Here is a 17,593-nt window from a genome sequence, read left to right on the forward strand (position 1 = left end):
GTTATCAAAGGGCAGCCATTTTGACTTTATTAGATGAAGTTGTGAAGATGAGTCAGTATTAGCAAAATGCTCTGAAGATGAGCAGTCCTGATTACATAAGGGCTAATTAGAAGCTGTTGATTTCTCCTTCTGGAGAGGCTCAGTAGTGCTAATTGGCAGGGTAAGCCCAGCAAGCCTGGGCACATCACCAACACCTGCACCGTGCTTGCACAGCACCTGGGACATCTGCACCTCATCCAGATACAACAGCACAGCTACTGCAGCCACACAGGGACAATGAAAACCCTTCTCCAGCTTTTTCCTTCTCAAGCATGGACTCACCAACCTGTAAGGCCCCACAGCCTCAGAGACGACTCCTCAAACTCCCTGTTACAGAGTTAAACAGGCACGGACAAACTTTGTTATGCATGGAAACAACAGGGAAAAAAGGCTCATGTATCCATTTAGCACCTGCAGTCCATCCTCCCCTGCTGAGCTCACCTGTCCCACTGCCTTACTCATCCTCAGGCTGAGAGCTGGGCAGCTCCAGCCCTGGGGACTCAGGATTATTCACACAGCAAAGTGAGGAGCTGGACAGGGCACAAGCAAGGCAGGAGTCACTTCCAAACCAGGGCATTGTAAATCCACACAAGTCAATGAGAACTTAACGTGACTTAAGAGTGGGTAATCTTCACATAACCACAGAATGGCTGGGGTCAGCAGGGACCCCTGGAGGACACCTGGCCCAACCCCTGTTCAAGCAGGGTCACCCAGAGCTTAGGACCATGTTCAAGTGGCTTTTGAGTATGTCCAAGGTGGGAAACTGGTGGACTGTGCGCAACCTCAGTGAAAAAATTTTGCTCATTTCCTCAACAGGAAAAGGCTCTTTGCACTTTCACCTTTGCAAATGATCATCCCTTAAGAATAAGGTTATTAAGTCTACGTAATTCTTTTCCTATCAGAGAACCCATACAAGGCTGTATAAATTCATTAACTCCAGGAAAGCAGCGGTTTGCTACAAAGCAGTATTTTGTTTCTGTACATAACGAGACTTCCACAATTGCCCCGCCCCTCCCTTCAGGGCTCTCAGGGGGAAGCGTGTGCCAGCTCAGTACAAGGAAGTACAAGGCTGCCCCAGCCTCTGTTAGACTCCAGCTGCTGAAGGTACCATCCTGAGAAGCCAGATGAAATCTCTGCACAGCCAAGGATGAGGAGGAATTCACTGTCCACACTTGACTACACTTTTCAGGAGAACTGCAAGACTATTGCACATGGCTGCTCTTTACATCTTATTAGCAGAGAAAGGCTTGGACAAGTGGAATAATTTCCATTTTTTACTGGATGAAGCAGAAAGAGGAAGAAGGGAATAACATATATAGAAGAACTCAATTCTTCAGCTATTATGGAAAATGCAAGAGCAGTACACATCTCTCAGTGCTTGGAATTGTTTGGGCTGGAAGGGACCCAAAAGCCCGTCCAGTTCCAACCCCCCTGCCACAGGCAGGTTCACCTTCTGCTAGACCAGGTTGCTCAGAGCCCCATCCAACCTGGCTCTGTGGAGCACCCATAAACTCTGGGCAGCCTGCTCAGTGTATCACTGCCCTTAAAATTTTCTTGCTATTAATTATTCTGAATCTACTCTCTTGCATTTTGAAGCCATTGCCCCTTGTCCTATCAATACATGGCCTTGTGAAATCTCCCTTTCTAGTATCAGAAACTCCCACCACAAATCATCCAGAGAATCTGCACTTGCCTTTAAGCCCTTCTGGAAAGCCTCAGCACTGGAAGGCAGGACCTGTTATCCCAGACTGTTAAACTGCACAGGTCCTCATGCATCTCCTTTAAAACTCCTAGCAGCTGGCACACCTCAGGAAGCAATGCAGCAGCTGTTATGGGGGTTAGACTGATGCCAGTACACCTGCAGCCAGTTTGAAAAAAAAAAAAGGGGCAGATGTGACACTGAGGTTTGTGTTGCTCCAGAATTTCCACCCTGTGACGCAGAACATGACGTGTCTGTGATGCAGTGCCACAGCCTTGGGTCATGCAACAGCTCATCAGCCCCAGGAATGGGGCACTGAAGGATCACCCTGAACTGACACACCCTGTGCTGTGCTGCTCAGGGCATGCTCTGCATCCTCAGCCATTCCACTGCCAGCCAAGTGACCCTTGCTCCAGTGCTGCAGATTCTCAGGCAGAAACAGCCCCAGCTCAGTCTGGTTCCAAAATCAAAGCATGGACTAGTTTCCCTGAACGAGCTCTCTGCTGCACTCCAGCAATCCATCATGCATAACAACCACCCTACAACCGGTGCTTGGCACAAGGTGTGGGAATTAATGGAAAACGGGTTTTCAGAAACATTAGGAAATATTGTAAGTGGAGAAAAAAGGCAATTATTTTTTTCTTTACCAGTTACTGTCATGAAAATACCAATTTTTCCTGTGTACACTGTTGAGAGGTTTATTTTGTGTATGATATGAGGCAACAACTGCACAAAGAAAACAATGGAACAAAATTCTTCATTTGTATCTTTTAGCACAGATTGGAAGGTCAAAGCTAATTCTGGTTGCAAAAACACTCCAACTTTCCCTTCCTCTGTACCATTGTAAGAGATTAAGTTTTCAAATTAATACAAAAATGCAGGCAAAACACTTCATTTAATTAGCTTTTCCCCAAGTCAGCCTTGTTTGTTTTTACTGTTTTGGGTTTTGTTCTGCTTTTCAGTACAAAGTAGGTCAACTGCAAATTTTTAAAATATATAGTTGTAAGTAGTTTGTTTCCAGACTTGAGAGGTTATGACTGGCTAAGCCTCCAGTCCAAAAGCCAAGGAAAAGCTTGGAGTTGGTAAGGGAAAGCTGTGCAGGCACCCTGAAGCGTGCATGGCCAGGCAGCAGGAGGCCACTCACCTCCAGCAGCGCTACCCAGGAGCACAGGAATTCAACAACAAACAGCCCACACCGATTTGTTCAGGACGTGCAATTTATTTTAAATGACATTTTTGTTCTCTTAACAAGTCTATGCTTGTGACCTGGATAAATCCACTCCATCCTGACAGCACTCCCAGTCACAAGTCCGCGTGAACAGTCCGTAGCGCAGGAACTCGGGGCGGCTCCGCGCGCCCTTTACTCAACGGTTACAGAGGAAAAACACAGAGCAGGTTCTGACTGGAACCCAGGACTTCCCTTCCAAATAAAGCTGGCACTTGTCTCTCCTTCCCATAACTGGGCACAAAGCAAAGCAGAGCTGCTTGGGCAGTCTGGAGTTCCAGTAGCAAAAACGTTTGGGATCACTCGCAAACAACTTCCCGAGCAATAGTCAAACAATCCATTGGCTCCAAGGATCTCACGCCTCCTCTTAAGGTCAGCAGGTGAACATTTTTCACAAAAAAAAAGAAAAAAAGTTGATATGGAGTAATCAACGAAAAATTATAAACAGAACATTTAAGGTTTGCAGCTATTTTATTTACAAGTATACATTTAACACAAAGAAACACTGATATCCAAGCCTAGTTAATAGTAGTGTAACAATATGCATCATTTTGATGATTATTCTAACCAACAAACTACACTGAAAAATTAATGCCAGTAAAATTCTTGGTCATAATATTAAGAAATACAATATATAAATTGAAAATATGATTGCTTAAAATTTGAAAATGGAAGTGAAGCCATTTGCACAGGAGTCAGAGTTTAACATAATCTGAAGGGAAAGGCTCCAAACCAACTGTTTATCTTTCAGGTTAACAGAAGAAAAAAAAATTGAAAAAAAGGAAAAAAAAAAAAAAAAGGGAAAAAAAAAAAAAAAAAAAAAAAAGAAGCATAGTTTATCCTTAAAGATAATGGGCAGTTTTGCTTCTTCAGGTAGAATGTATTCCCAGTGTTTTCAGGTTCTGCAGTGGAATTACATTACTGAGCATGAAGACTTCCCTTGTGAAGCTGCCCCATCGATTTTTTCTGCCTCCAAAATTATCCTCTTAAAAACATCAACGGCAGTCTGCAAAGAGAGAGCACACCATTAGGAGGGAAGCCAGGACTGCCCACTTACTGAAAGAATAACTAAAAAAACGTTAGCAGTTTTACCAACTACATCAGCAGATAAACACACATCCAGTGCTTATTCTGAAATTGAGGAGGGCAAACACAGTAATTTTAGTTTCAAAGGGAAATGCAAACCCCTATCAACAGCAATCCTCAGCAGGGAATGCAGGCACAAACTGAGCCAGATTCACAACAGAGCTAATAACTGTGATCACCTTACTTTGCATGGTGAGTCTGCCCTGGGTGACTAACTGAAGGTTTGGATGCTGTGCTGCTCTGGAGAATAAACCAATCTGTTTGCTCTCAGTAATCTTTAAGAAAATGAAGAATTACAGAAGACAGCATATTTTTCAGCCCTCAACACTGACTTTGCATTGCTCAGTATGAGGGCTGACTTTATTACTCTTGATTTCCTCATTGTCCCTATCAGTAAGATGACATGGTGCAAGGACACAAGGGGAAAGCACAAGCTGACCAGTCACTAGTATTAAGGAATATCCTTCAATAAAGGCTTCCTGAGAAAAAAGGGGTTACATTTTAAATAGCCTGAACTGCATGACTAGAGCTTCAGTGTGTGAATCTTCAGCTTGGAAATGGTCTCTCAACCATCTCAGACTGCCATTTGAACCAACCTCTGGCCATCCACTTCAAGAATTACAAGCACAGGAAAGTATATTTATCATATAAAAGCAGCCATGTTAGAAAAAGGATAAAAAGGGGGTTTTGTTGGTTTTAATCAGCAGGCTGAAGAGCACCTTGTGATTTATGGCTACATATTCTGATTTAACAGATGTTTTTCCACCTCCACAAGATGTAATTCTTAACTGGATCACTTCCAAATTAATCTCATTGACTGAAGCCCCACAGCAATCTCAACAAGATTAGACTTAATGTTAAAAGTTTCCCACATTTATACTGTTTGTGCACAGTATGATCTCTGGAACTATTTAAAGTATTTCACCAGCTGGAAAACAGGGTATTCCTCCACATAATGGAGTTTCCTGCAATCCCAGCAGAACCTGACAGAAATGGCTCATTAGTTCAGTAATGATACAACACATTTCCTGGGCAAATTAAGACTTTAGGAGAATCATGGCCAGGACTGCAGTTGCTATCAAACTGCTTCCAATAATGAAGAGTTTCCCTTAATCAAAACCTGGTGATGCACTGATTTACAAATATACTGCACCACCGTTTCCTTAGAGTCAAAATTTTCAATGGTTTCATTTTAATACACAAGCTCTTTTTGCCCACGTTTCACAGCACCCATTAAAAAACCTCCACAACTTACTTTGTCAACCAAAAAGCTGCACATTCCTTGTCAAAGACATGCTATTTGAAGCACTAAGATGTAGGAGTTCACAGAGTTTGTTAATTCATTTCACAGAAAATACGCATTCACTGGGAAGGTTTAATTACTGTCCTACAGTGAATGCCTTAGAATCTGTAATTCAGCTCAAACATGCTGAGGAGTTTTAGACTGAGCCTTTAAACAACACAGGAAGGTGTTTTGTGACAAGGAATAAAGGATGCAGCCAGACTTTATATGCATCTGCCTCCATATGGTCCAACTATGGAATGTGGGTCACACCTAGCCCACAGGAAGCCATCTGGCTTTTCCCTCTACCTTTTCTCCCTGAGCAGACAAAAGAGATGGCAGCCTGGGCAACACCTGCTGCCCAGAGCCCAGCAGTGAGCAGGGGACCCCAGAGGCTCAGCTGCTGCTGCTGCAGATGTGTGAGCAGGACAGGCAGCTCGGGAGGCAGATTCCCTGCATGGGCAGGGAGTTGGGAATGTGCTGCCAGGAGGCAGCAGGAAGGTGCAACCAACCAAATCCAGCCCAGTGCCAGAGTCACCCTTTGGCAATTGTTTTATTATTTCAAAGAGGAAACTCTCAGCTGCTCACACTACTGGTTTATCCTAGCACAGAACTGGGCACAGGAATTTGAACAATAGCCAGGTAAAAGAGGGTTTCTTTTCCCCCCATCCTCTGCCAGTCCAAACATGTCAGATTCCTGGATTCCAAACTACTCTGAAGCATTTACTAAGCAGTGCATCTTCTGAGCTCCAAGATGAAGCTGCCCTTGAAAAAAGAAGCACAAGCAAGCACTTGCTTTTTAAGAGAGCTCCATTTTGGTAAGAAGCAACTTACTTTGCTACTTCCTTGCTCCTTTTGCAATTTATCTAGTGCATTTTGCATAACTGGATGAACACAATTTAGTTGCTTGTTACTTCCTAAATTCTTCCAGTAGAAGCTGGTTTCCAGCTTCACCTGTGTTTAAGACCATTTTGGATTCTGGCTGTATTTCCAAGAGTGACTTTATTGCATTGGGATTAAGATGAACCACTCTATTACTGCCTAGGTGACACTGCGTAGGGAATTCCACAAGAAAGGACTTGAAGTTCCTGAAGGTAGCCAAAGCAGTTCAACATGTCTGGTAATAATTAAGCAGCTTGAGAAGACATGACAGTAGCAGCCCAGCAGTCATCTCAGAGAGGTCTGTTCCATTAAGTGTCAGGATTGCCTTCCCAAAGCCCAGGGATTTCCCTTGATGACTGATGTGCTGGTGATATGCAGGCTCCTCCCAAAGTCCTACCAGGTCACCCATGTCTGGAGGAGCTGGCACACACTCAAGTCTATCTGACCTTGAGAACTCCTGCCAGCCACTCTCATTTATCACCACCACAGCTTTAATCTTTGCCTCTCTCACTTTCCATCTACTCCTAGTCATGTTATCTTTTGATAGCTCTTGGCAGAATAGGCATAGTTTGTTTAAGTTAATCCATAGAACATATTTTATTGCCCAGTATAACTGGGTTATGCTCCTTGGACTCTCACAGTTGCTCAAAGAAGAATTTTTTGGGGTGTGGTGGTGAAGCAAGGAGGTAGAAAAGGGGGGAAAAGAGCCTTTGCTATCAGGGACACCCTCTCTCCTCACCACTGTGAAGAACATCACGTACATAATCTAAGACCAGCACTCCAGAAATTGCCACAATTCTGCTCCGAATCCTCCAAATACAGATGGGCTTAGTTTCAGAGAGAATTAACAGGTATACCCTCAGTCAAGAAGCTTTGAACTCTCTGCTCAGGTTCCAAATCCCTCATCCAGTTTAGCTCATGCCTTAAGAACTATTTTTCTGTTAAGCAAACAGCTGAAGCACTTTTGGAAGGAGTTTGAAATTAATCTCGATAGTCAAGTTACATTTGCAGTACCAAGCCAGTACAGGTGATTATTTGGATGAACTTCAATGCAAAAGTGCCAACAGACTTCTTTTCCCAATAATGTTGGCTTACATAAGGTGGACACTCAGTATCAGGAAAATGACAACACAGCTTATTTCAAAGTTCAAAACAAACCCTTTTTGCACCGCCCCCAGACCAGACACAGTTTCAGAATAAGAGAAGATGCCCTGTCCTGACAGAAGTCTATGTATCAGCTCTTTTGATCCTGTCAGATTAGGATTTGGAGGAGAAAACCCAAATGAGCTCAGAAGTGCTCCTGGTCCAATTCCCAGAGTGGGATGTTACATTGCCTGGTGTCTCCTCTTCCCAAAGCATCCCACAGCTCCAGACTCCACACTTGGCTCTTATTTCTAAATCTTCCACCTCTTCAGAGCTGGAGATGTGTGAGAAGACTGAGGCAGCTGTGCCAGTGCTGGGCTCCTTCACACTTTGTTCCACACATCCCAAGCCTCCTAAGGAAACAAGCCAGAGCCCCTGAAGGATGGTCACATGCTGCAGGCACCCATCTCAGAAGTGACATCTGATCTGCCAGACTTCTGAAATGGACAAATTTACCAAGTGTCTTATACAGCAGGCTGTATAATTGTGTCCCTCTGCATTTAGCAGCAGGAATTGTGTTCAGGCACCTGCCTCTAACAACCTGCTGCTAAAGCCAGAGGGACAGAATTTACAGTGACCTGTGATACTGTTCTGAAGGATCTTGCAGAAAGGAAGACCTTAGACAGCCAGGATGCACAGGACTTCTAAATTTCTTTGGGATTTGTACAGGACTATCCAGGATTTTGAATATCTGACATACAACTGCCATTTTGATTTCCCTGGAGGGTACCACGTTTGACATATAAACTCCAGATGGCAGCTTAACTTAATACAGGAGCACAAATACATGGCAGTATAGGGGACTTTGTCAGTGCAGCAAGTTAACACACAGGAATCCTACACCAAGAATCCTACAAAGCTTGTAGCTTTTTTACATAAATAAACATGACTTTTTTCTTCTTGGTTCAAAAACTCCAGAAAAGTTATCAGTAATATATTCTTCTGCTGGATACGAATTGCTGTGGTGTTTCACATTGTGAACATATGCCAAATAAAAAAGAGCACAGGCAACAGCTTTGCCTAATCCAGACATATTAGGTTATTTAAAATAAAGGGGTGGGAAAAAAGATCAGACATTTTTAACAGGTTTACTCTTTACACTGTCAATTTAATTTCCTTTGGTATGCATTTGAAGCTCTCCAGCATACAGAGAAGATATTGAGAAATTTCATGCTTCCATCATGCCCAGTTTTGACAAGGTTAATGCAAGTCTTAGCCAGAAACAGAAATACTGATAAACTAACTCCAAGTATATGGTGGCAAAAAATAATCCAAGTTTTTCTTTCAGGGAAAAAATCCAACTTGACTCAAGTAACTTGTAGAATTGTTGACCATAAACATCAGACAAAATTATTATTCCCCCATGAGAGAGACTGAGCCTGCCCAGAACCTTAGAACACAAGGTTCACCCTCTTACACCAACTCACTGCTCTGCCAGCAGTGACTCCTGTTTAAGGTAACAGACTCTGCTTCACTCACTCTGTGGATGTGAGTTTTAATTCGTCACTAAGTGTTCTGGTATGTTCAGTGAAGCTGAACTTTCAGTTCTTCACTTCCTCCTCCCACTGACAGTTGCAGAGAAAAACTTGTGTACATAAACCTGAATGCAGACAGCTGTTCTGCTTCCATCTACACATAATATCTGTACAGTGCATGCAAATATTACAGCTTCCTTGATTTAGTGAATCTCTGAGTCATCCATTACACTATTATTTGAATAAAGTGACTTTTAAATCCATTACCTGATTTTCTTTAGCAGAAGATTCCAAGAAAGCTGCATTCCAGGATTCTGCTAAAGCTTTCCCTTCTTCATAGCTGATCACCCTGATCAGAGAAAGAAAAATATGTTTCTTATAACTTGCAGAAGAATTGGAATCTGATATGTCAAGAAATACCTCAGAGTACCGAAGCACTTAAGTGCATTGTAATAGGAATGTCCTGTGAAGTCTGATCCAAAGCATTTGCTTTTGGCTGCTGTCAAATACTCTTCTGGGCCAGGTAAAACTGCTCTGTGACCCAGAAGAGCAGTTGTCCGAAGTATTGCTTTGTTTTCATAATCTGTAATATCATCTGGTATAGCTGCTGTGACAAATACACTTCTGTTACTTACTTTGAAAAAAACCCAGAGTGTTAAATGACTGTCCCTGGAACTTCACAGCAAAAATCAACATTACAACAGAAGTTCATGGTTCGTAGTTCACATTCTGGACACAACTCCTTTGCCAGTAACTCACTTTAACCTACAATTTGATTTTAGCCAAGAACAAACCAAGTGTGTTGCAGCCACAGGAATGTGAGCTGCTGCCTTGCATTTCCCACATTCTGGAGTTCACATACCGTTCCATATGCAGGTCTTTTTTATTTCCAACCAGCATAATGGGTATTCTGTGAAAGAAAGTTCAGAACTTCAGAACAGTTACAGTATACTGAACAAAGCACTAGCAACATGCCTGCAATGAAATGAGATGAAAGTGTCACTACTTACTGGACTTTTCCCACCATATCCAATAACTTGCCATGGATAACTTTTATCACTTCAAAACTGCAAAATAAAGGGATGAAGTCACACATGCACTCTGATGTTTATCCTCAATACCCAATACACAAGCCATTAAATGCATATGTAGGTTGTGTTTAAAACTTACTCTATGTATGCACAACTACACAGATGCTGGAAGCCTTACCCATTTGTGTAACAACAGCAAACTGGTCCCAGCAGCAGCAGAGACCAGCCTGAGCTACCCTCACAGCCTCCCCAGTTATGATATTTGCAGAAATAAATAGCATTACCCAGGACTGATGCGTCTAACACAGAATCACCCCAAGTCCCTCCCACCTCTCATCTGGTTTGTATCTGCAGTGAAAAATTTAAGTGCTGCAGTCCAACAAATCTGGATGAGTATGTCAAATTAAAGCAAATTGGAAGAAAAAGTAATTAGTTAGGCAAGCTCCATCTTAAAAGAACACACTGTTTTTAACAAACATTTAATTCATATATAACTATTAAGTTTCATTTACGTAAAAAGCCAAAAGGAGGAGAAATTCTAACTTTCTATAGAAAACTGATCTGCAAAATGGCACTGAAACAGTGATTATTCCAATACTCTTTGTCTGTCCCCCTACCACGCAGGTGAAGTTTGGATGACAGGAGGTAAGAAGCAGTACTGTAGAATACCAAGTCAAAACCCTTACTAACAAAATCCACTGCATTTGACATTCAGTACTTCTGAGAGCAAGCTATAAAGGGGGTTGAAGAGCAGATGTTGCACTCCTCTGGTTACACTATGGAAAAAATGCTGGTACATGAAGTGCACAACTTGGATTTAAGAGAGGCATAGGCTCAGAGATGAGACATGCAACTAGACAACAGAAAAGGCACCAAAACTTTTCCTGTTTCCAAGGTTGTTAGCTACAGGCAGTGTCATGACTTGCACTGCATTTCAATTAGAACTGAAACTCTTAAAAATAGCACAGCACTCAAACACACTTCCAGTTCAGAGCAATCAAAGACCTGGTGCCTAAAAACACCATTCAAAGCAGTAAAACCTCTCATTTCTAGAACAATAAACTCCACCACATTTAAGACGGATTTTCTGTCAAGTAGGTCAATTTGTCTGACTCCAGCAGTAATATTTGAGACTGTGTGGGACACAATGCTTCTCCATGCTCAGCTAATAGTTTCAGTGTATCCTATCAAGAAAATGAGTTTTTTGTAAACAAAAACGTGACTTAGTCTGGCACAAATTGCTACTGGTAACTCAAGTAGGATACTACAGATTACACTGTGGAAAATGTGGAATCAATGAAAAATGTGGAATCAGAAAAGATTTTAGGGACACAAGGAGCTTATGCTGAAAGAGTATTAGTGAAATTCTAGTTTTGAGAACTTGTCTTGGATGATCATAATCATTAACAAGAGTTGAATGGAGCTTGGCTGTGACAGTCAGAGGCATCGTTACGCAGAGAACTACGTGACCCTGCAAACTGAAAGAATAAAAATGCTACCAACAAAACCCATCTGCTACAGACACAAAACTGTTTATCAGTCTGAAGCAAGGGGAAAGATCTTAGCACCCTATCCACAAGCTAACTGAATCCCTAGGACAGTACAAGCACTGTTTCCTTTCCCCTATTAGGTGTGCTGCTTCCAGCTGAGCCAGAAAAACACAGCACAGCAGGCACAGCACCCTGGCACGTCCTTGCCTGAGGCTCAGTGCTGCCAGGGCCTCTTGAACCTGGGCTCTCCATTGCCCCACTCAGGGTACCTATCTGCTTGTCTAAGATTGTTCACAAGCTTCCTTTCTTAGTGAAAATACTACAAATAAAATGCTGATCCTTGTTAACACACCAAGGTGGAAACTACAGGAGAAGTGCTATTTAAACTCCAACACAATTCTGACACAGAAATAAGTTCCTAAGAACTGCCAGGAATGAAACTGGCTTGACTAATTAATGTTCTAGAAAGCTCTCCAAATTAATAATATTGAAAGGAGCAAGGACAAAAAGAAGCAAGGACTGACCAATCCAAAAATAGTACCATCACATCAAGCTGTGAAACTGTGAGATTTGGAGACTGAAAGAGGTCCCTTCTAGTTCTGCCAAGCAAATGGGTTGCAGCAATCAGCTCAATGTGTGAAACACAAAAAAAACCCATTACTAGCTCTCAGATAAATGTGCTACACAAAATCATGGAACCTAGCAAGATACAAAATTGGAATTTAATTAAGATGAACTAGAGCAAAAACCTTCCAGTAACCTTGCTGCTGAGTGCCTGGGAATATGAAAAACATGGGGCATTAACTTTCATTCAAGTCCTCTTTAAACTTCCCACTGGAGGTCAGCAGGGAAACTGTTAACTTTGAAAAGAGCATTGCTATTAAGTCTGCTGTCAAAGCTCTTGCCCAGCTGGATCAATACCTGAATCAATATACACACTATGACTGACAGAAGTCAGGATGGATGATAACTGTGATCTCATTGTCTGGGCTACCAGAGTACTGTGAAGATCTTTCCTATCACCCAAACACTGTCTTGATACAGAACATAAGGAATTGAAGAAGACAGGATCATGGATACTTTGACATTTTAAGGAACAAACAACAACAACAATAAAAACTTGGAGTAAATTGATCAAGATTAAATAGTGATGAGAAGACTTTTGATCTACAGCCTTAACCTAGTCTGTCCTGCTTGTATTTTTATCATAACTTGGTTTAACTTCTTGAATGCTACAAACAGGAAACATGTTCATTTCTTCAGGTTGCAGAATCTTCTGAGTGATGTACACTGGTTTCAGTCAAAGGCACCTCTGTCCTCACAGCACCCATTAATCACTGAACTTTTTTTTTATTTGCTTTAGGAGAGGAGCATTGTCTACTTAAGGCAGAGAATACTGACTCCTATTTCATTCAAGTTACCCAGGACAAACACTGAACCTCTCACTAAAAAAACCCAGACCCACAGAGTTTGGTAGTTTAGTATCTCTAGACACACATAAAAGCCTAACACATGCTTGCCCTTCTCTACTTCAGAACTGAAGATGAAAGCCAAGAATGAAGAGCTGTGATATCTGTTCAACATTAAAGACCTTGCAAGTAGCAGAAGTTTATAATGAGACTGTATCGTCCCTTTGAGAAGGAAAAAGAGCCGACAGGAAAATTGATTTACCTGTATTTTATGCTAGTCTATCAAAGAGCTTGAAATGACCAGTTTTATTTGATTCAGAGGAAAACATATGAAACATTTCAGCACTTGTAAAAAGCCTATCAGCTGTTTTGAAAGTAGAAGGGAAGTATCAACTTCTCTTGTACTTGATGAGACTGAAAGCTCAAAAGTCTTAACCACTTTCTTCAAACATAAACTTCAGAAAACATTCAGCTGACCTAATAAAGATGTTGTACAATATTAAAAAATCAACACCTGTTCAAGGATAAGCAGAATTTAAACAAAGCAAGATGACCAGAGGAAGGGAGGAAATAACAGATGACAAAGCCACACAAAGGCTGATGCATTTTGCATGACTCCAGGTACGATGGACTCTGCACAGGAACAGCAAGGACAGGAGGTATACTCTGGGACAACCTTCAGGGAGGATTATTTGCAGCAGCATGCTAAGAGAGGGTCTACAGTCCAAAGGTCATCTATTGCTGTTTATATTTCTATGGTTAACCAGGACAATTCAATATGAGAAGTCAAAGGAATGTCAGTACTGTAATAAGGCTGAAGGAATGATCTAACTACTACTTGGGTACTTCAGCTTCATATTTATGTCTGCCTTTGTATCTGATGCAAGAGCAATGAACTTAATTATTTCTGAAATTATCCTTTGTACTTTTTCTTACACATCAAAACAATGCAGTTCAACACTGTCTCACTTCTTACACGGTACCTTGCACATTAGTCTGCAAAAGTGTCTGTGACATTTGGGCTTGAGGGGACATTTCTGAAAAAAACATGAACATTCACTCCTACTATACTTCTAAGGGAGAGAGATTAACTGAAATAATCACACATAAAATATAGCAGAGGCAGGAGCTAAACCCAGAAAATATTTAAAGAGAAGAACACAAATGGCTTTTATTACCTTTTTATTGACGTGACTGAATAAACAAGAATGTAGCCATTGATGTCTATGGAGTACGTCTGAGGAAATATGGAGTATTCATCCTGTGGAAGGAATATTGTATTTAAAATTAAGGGTGCCACAGTTCAGACCTTGATGCCACCAGATCACCATCAGATAAGTTGGTCCCATCTCTAAAGACATTTTGTATAGGTAGTACTTTCAGAATTTTTTATCACAATGTCACATGCAGCATCTTTACCAAACCAAGAGAAAGCTAGAAGTCCATCTGTATACTCTACAATTTAATCTACAGCTTTTATGGTACATTCCCTCTAAGATCGCAGATGAGCTGAAGCTCTTCCCAATCCTTTTATCCTGCTTAATTATCTGTTTGTATTAGTATAAAACATCCACTCTGTCCCACCACTAATTAGCAATTATGCCTCTTATCTTGCTGGTGATACATTTCAAAATCTTGATTTCAACAGCTGATGATAGGATCTAGCAGTTTGTAATTTCAAGTGACACTGATCACTTCTAAATTACCTAAGGAATCTGGTAGGAAGTGAATAATTGTGGCTTACTAACTAATGCTTATCAAATGCAAAAAATACAGTTATTAGTTTCTTTATGACAATTATAAGTTTACATTATAGGACAAGTGTTTACATAAATAAAAAACCAGACAAAACCACTATAAACATACTCAGTGAATTTATTACCCCTCTAGAAAAGGCAGTGACCAAATAGCCAAACAAAACACACTGACATATTGCAGGTAATGCAACACAAATACCATGAGCCCAACACTAAAAACCTGTTCCAACACATATTCCCAGGAAATGCTTCCATTTTGACAAGAGCCATACTTCCTAATGTATGAGTTCTCAAATTGTTAAACCTATGCTTTTGAAGATGTTAATTTTAGCTGAAGATCAAATAACCTCACTCTTATTGTCAGGGCTGAACAGATGGAGCAGTGCAATCATACAGCTTAAATCTAGACACCCAAAAGGAATCAAACTTCCCTCACTGGCAGAAGAGGAAAAACTCTTTATAAATCAACTTCACAGATCTGGCCAAAAAAAGTTTGAAAGAATAACAATTGGCAAAAGCTGCCCTCATCTGCCTTTATTGCTACACACTGAGGGCAGCCTTCCCCCATCTTCTCTGAAATGCCAAAGTGCCACTCCAGTTGGATGTAAAATTCCAAAGTCAATACAGAAGGGATCTGAGCTAAGTCTGTGTAAAAAAGGTGAAAGTGCAACTCTGTAGTGGCTTGACTTTACCCAGAATTTCCCTGGCCTGCTCCAGCTGGAATTTGGTGTTAGGTAAGATTTCCTTTTACCCCCCTCTCTGTGACCCTGTATCAAGACCCCTTCTGAACTGAACTGCACAAAGCTCAGTAAATAACTAGGAAAGTAAAGATGCATAGGACAGAGGAGGAATACCAAGAAAAATAAATGCCATAATTCAACTGTTCCTAATTCACTACTTTATTTTTAGCTTGTTAAGAGATGGGAGGAAAGCTGCTATGCTCACTGCAACTTATGGGTCAAATAAAGAAATCTGTCAAGTGATAAAACAATGTTGCTGCAACTTTTCAAGCCATAGCCAGGTTTTCAAAAGAACATAACAAATCAGCAATACAATTCTTGCTGTGCTGTATACACATGAGGACTCCCTATGGACCATTAAGCAAGACAGACTTGAGAAGGAAATCTGTCCAAACCACACCTTCCATAATCCAACATCATCTCTCCCCTCCAACCCTGTGCACCAGAAATTAAAGTTCAAATCGTTCCATGAAGAATTAAATCTGAAAATAACCACAGGCTGGGAAAGAAGCTATTTAGGTTCCACAATAGTGTATAACATTAAATCAATCCTCAGCAATAGAGGTGTGTTACTGGTGAGTCACACTGCCTTCCCAGAAGGCAATTTCCTCCTCAAAGAGGAATTTTTCTTTAATCACCACACTACACAATCGGAGCTGTAACACAAGTGCACTTACAATGGCACTGAGTGACACCTATGGAGCTCATTCTGCTGCTCACACTCCTCAGCCTGCCCCTCTCTCACTGTCTTCTCTGCAGAGCATTCCCCATTCAGCAATCCTGCCCCAGGACATGTGGTCAGTGCTGTGCTCGGACACCTCTGAGTGATTACACATGTTGCTGATGACACCATATAAATACAGCATGGCTATTCCCCAGTCACACAGCTCTCTTCCAAGAAAGCAATCAAACATACCTAGAAAGTAACAACCCCTCTGAACAGTCTCCCAGCTATGAGCAGTCATCCTGCAGCTTTAAAGCTATAAGTACTGGCAGAGTATTTACAACACTAACATTGTTTAACACTACTCATAGTTTGGAAAAACCCAAAGGCATAGTATGAGATCACAGAAAGCTAGAGAATATAAGAAAAAAAAAATAAAAAAAAAAAATTAAGGATAAAAATACAGGGGTTTAGTAGTCCCTGATGAGGTTTTTTTCTTAATACAGAGTCTCTCAAAAGACACAGCTTTCTCATGCATGGGTTCAGCCAAGCAGCACCATGTAATGAACACCTGTACCTGTAAATAATGAACACCTGCACTTCCCAAAGCTCCCCAGCATGCTGCAGGACACGTGCTTCTCTCTCCTCACTCCCTGTCATTATGTGGAGGTGAACCATCACGTTAAAATGCAGACAAACTGCAGCAGTTTATTGGTACCACCTATATGAATCTGTCTGCTCCCCATGACTGCTCCATGGATACAAGTCATGGTGGTGTAGCTGGAGCAGACAAATACGAAAAAGCCATGACAAATTTCTCTATGGTTTACTGAAGTGCCATTTTTAATCTAAAGCAAGACTGCTCATTTACTCTGTAAGTATCACACAAGCTACTGACAAACTTTTGGGACATCAGAGTTAAGGCAGTTTCCTCTTCCCTTTTTTAGGCACTCATTCAATAGACGGGGGGGAAAGAAAACAACCCAGTAACAAAACACAAACCAAAAATCTTTAAATAAACACTACAGAAAAAGTTATTTCGTGACTAAACAAAAAGTCAGGATCATTTTTAAGTAAACTTTCACCTCTGAATATACAGTCACTATCAACTTAGTTTAACAGGAGTATAAATATCTGTTGTCATAACTTGGAAGAAAGATTCAAAGAAAGATAACTTACCTGGCCAGCAGTGTCAACCAGCTGAAGATGATATTCTTGGCCATTTACTGTGATCAGTTTTGTAAAAGCTAGAACAAGAAATACATAAACAAGTGAGAATTACATACAAGGAAGAGATCACAAGTCATTGATCTGTGCTATCATCAGCCAAGGCATGAAGAAGAAAAAAACCTTCCAGTTACAGGTTTTTAAGTAGCAATAAAAGGCTAATCAGGTACAGTACATTTAACTTGTCTATTGCAGGTAGCAAAACTCAAATTTAATTCATCAAATTTCAGATGATTCTCACATTGGATGAGTCAGCTTCTTCTTTGCTTTCTTAAAAGGAAAGAGGGAATAAGAGGAATAAAAAGGGGGATTTATATGCATTTCTACAAGGTCCAGACAACCATAATTTGTGGTAACACAAGATACTTAAATTCAACTGGCATCAAAGCTAAGTTTAAACTTATTATAGGATCTTTCCCTTTGTTTCCAAGCAGTTCAGCAAGA

At 41.1% G+C, this 17,593-nt stretch overlaps 1 protein-coding gene across 1 annotated transcript in view; it reads right to left on the reverse strand.

Annotated features, from left to right (window-relative positions):
- Window positions 1-3,415: 3,415 nt before the first annotated feature.
- RHEB (Ras homolog, mTORC1 binding) overlaps window positions 3,416-17,593 on the reverse strand; it is a 38,661-nt gene continuing 24,483 nt past the window's right edge. Inside the window, exons 3-8 of the mRNA XM_056515799.1 lie at window positions 17,102-17,169; window positions 13,940-14,022; window positions 9,842-9,898; window positions 9,694-9,741; window positions 9,099-9,180; window positions 3,416-3,969 (exon numbers count right to left, since the gene is read on the reverse strand). Of these exons, the coding sequence (XP_056371774.1) occupies window positions 3,877-3,969; window positions 9,099-9,180; window positions 9,694-9,741; window positions 9,842-9,898; window positions 13,940-14,022; window positions 17,102-17,169 (431 nt within the window). The 3' untranslated portion in view covers window positions 3,416-3,876. The remainder of the gene's footprint in view (window positions 3,970-9,098; window positions 9,181-9,693; window positions 9,742-9,841; window positions 9,899-13,939; window positions 14,023-17,101; window positions 17,170-17,593) is intronic.

The sequence above is a fragment of the Oenanthe melanoleuca genome, unplaced genomic scaffold (assembly GCF_029582105.1).
Source record: "Oenanthe melanoleuca isolate GR-GAL-2019-014 unplaced genomic scaffold, OMel1.0 S082, whole genome shotgun sequence".
In the NCBI taxonomy this organism is placed as follows: Eukaryota; Metazoa; Chordata; class Aves; order Passeriformes; family Muscicapidae; genus Oenanthe; species Oenanthe melanoleuca.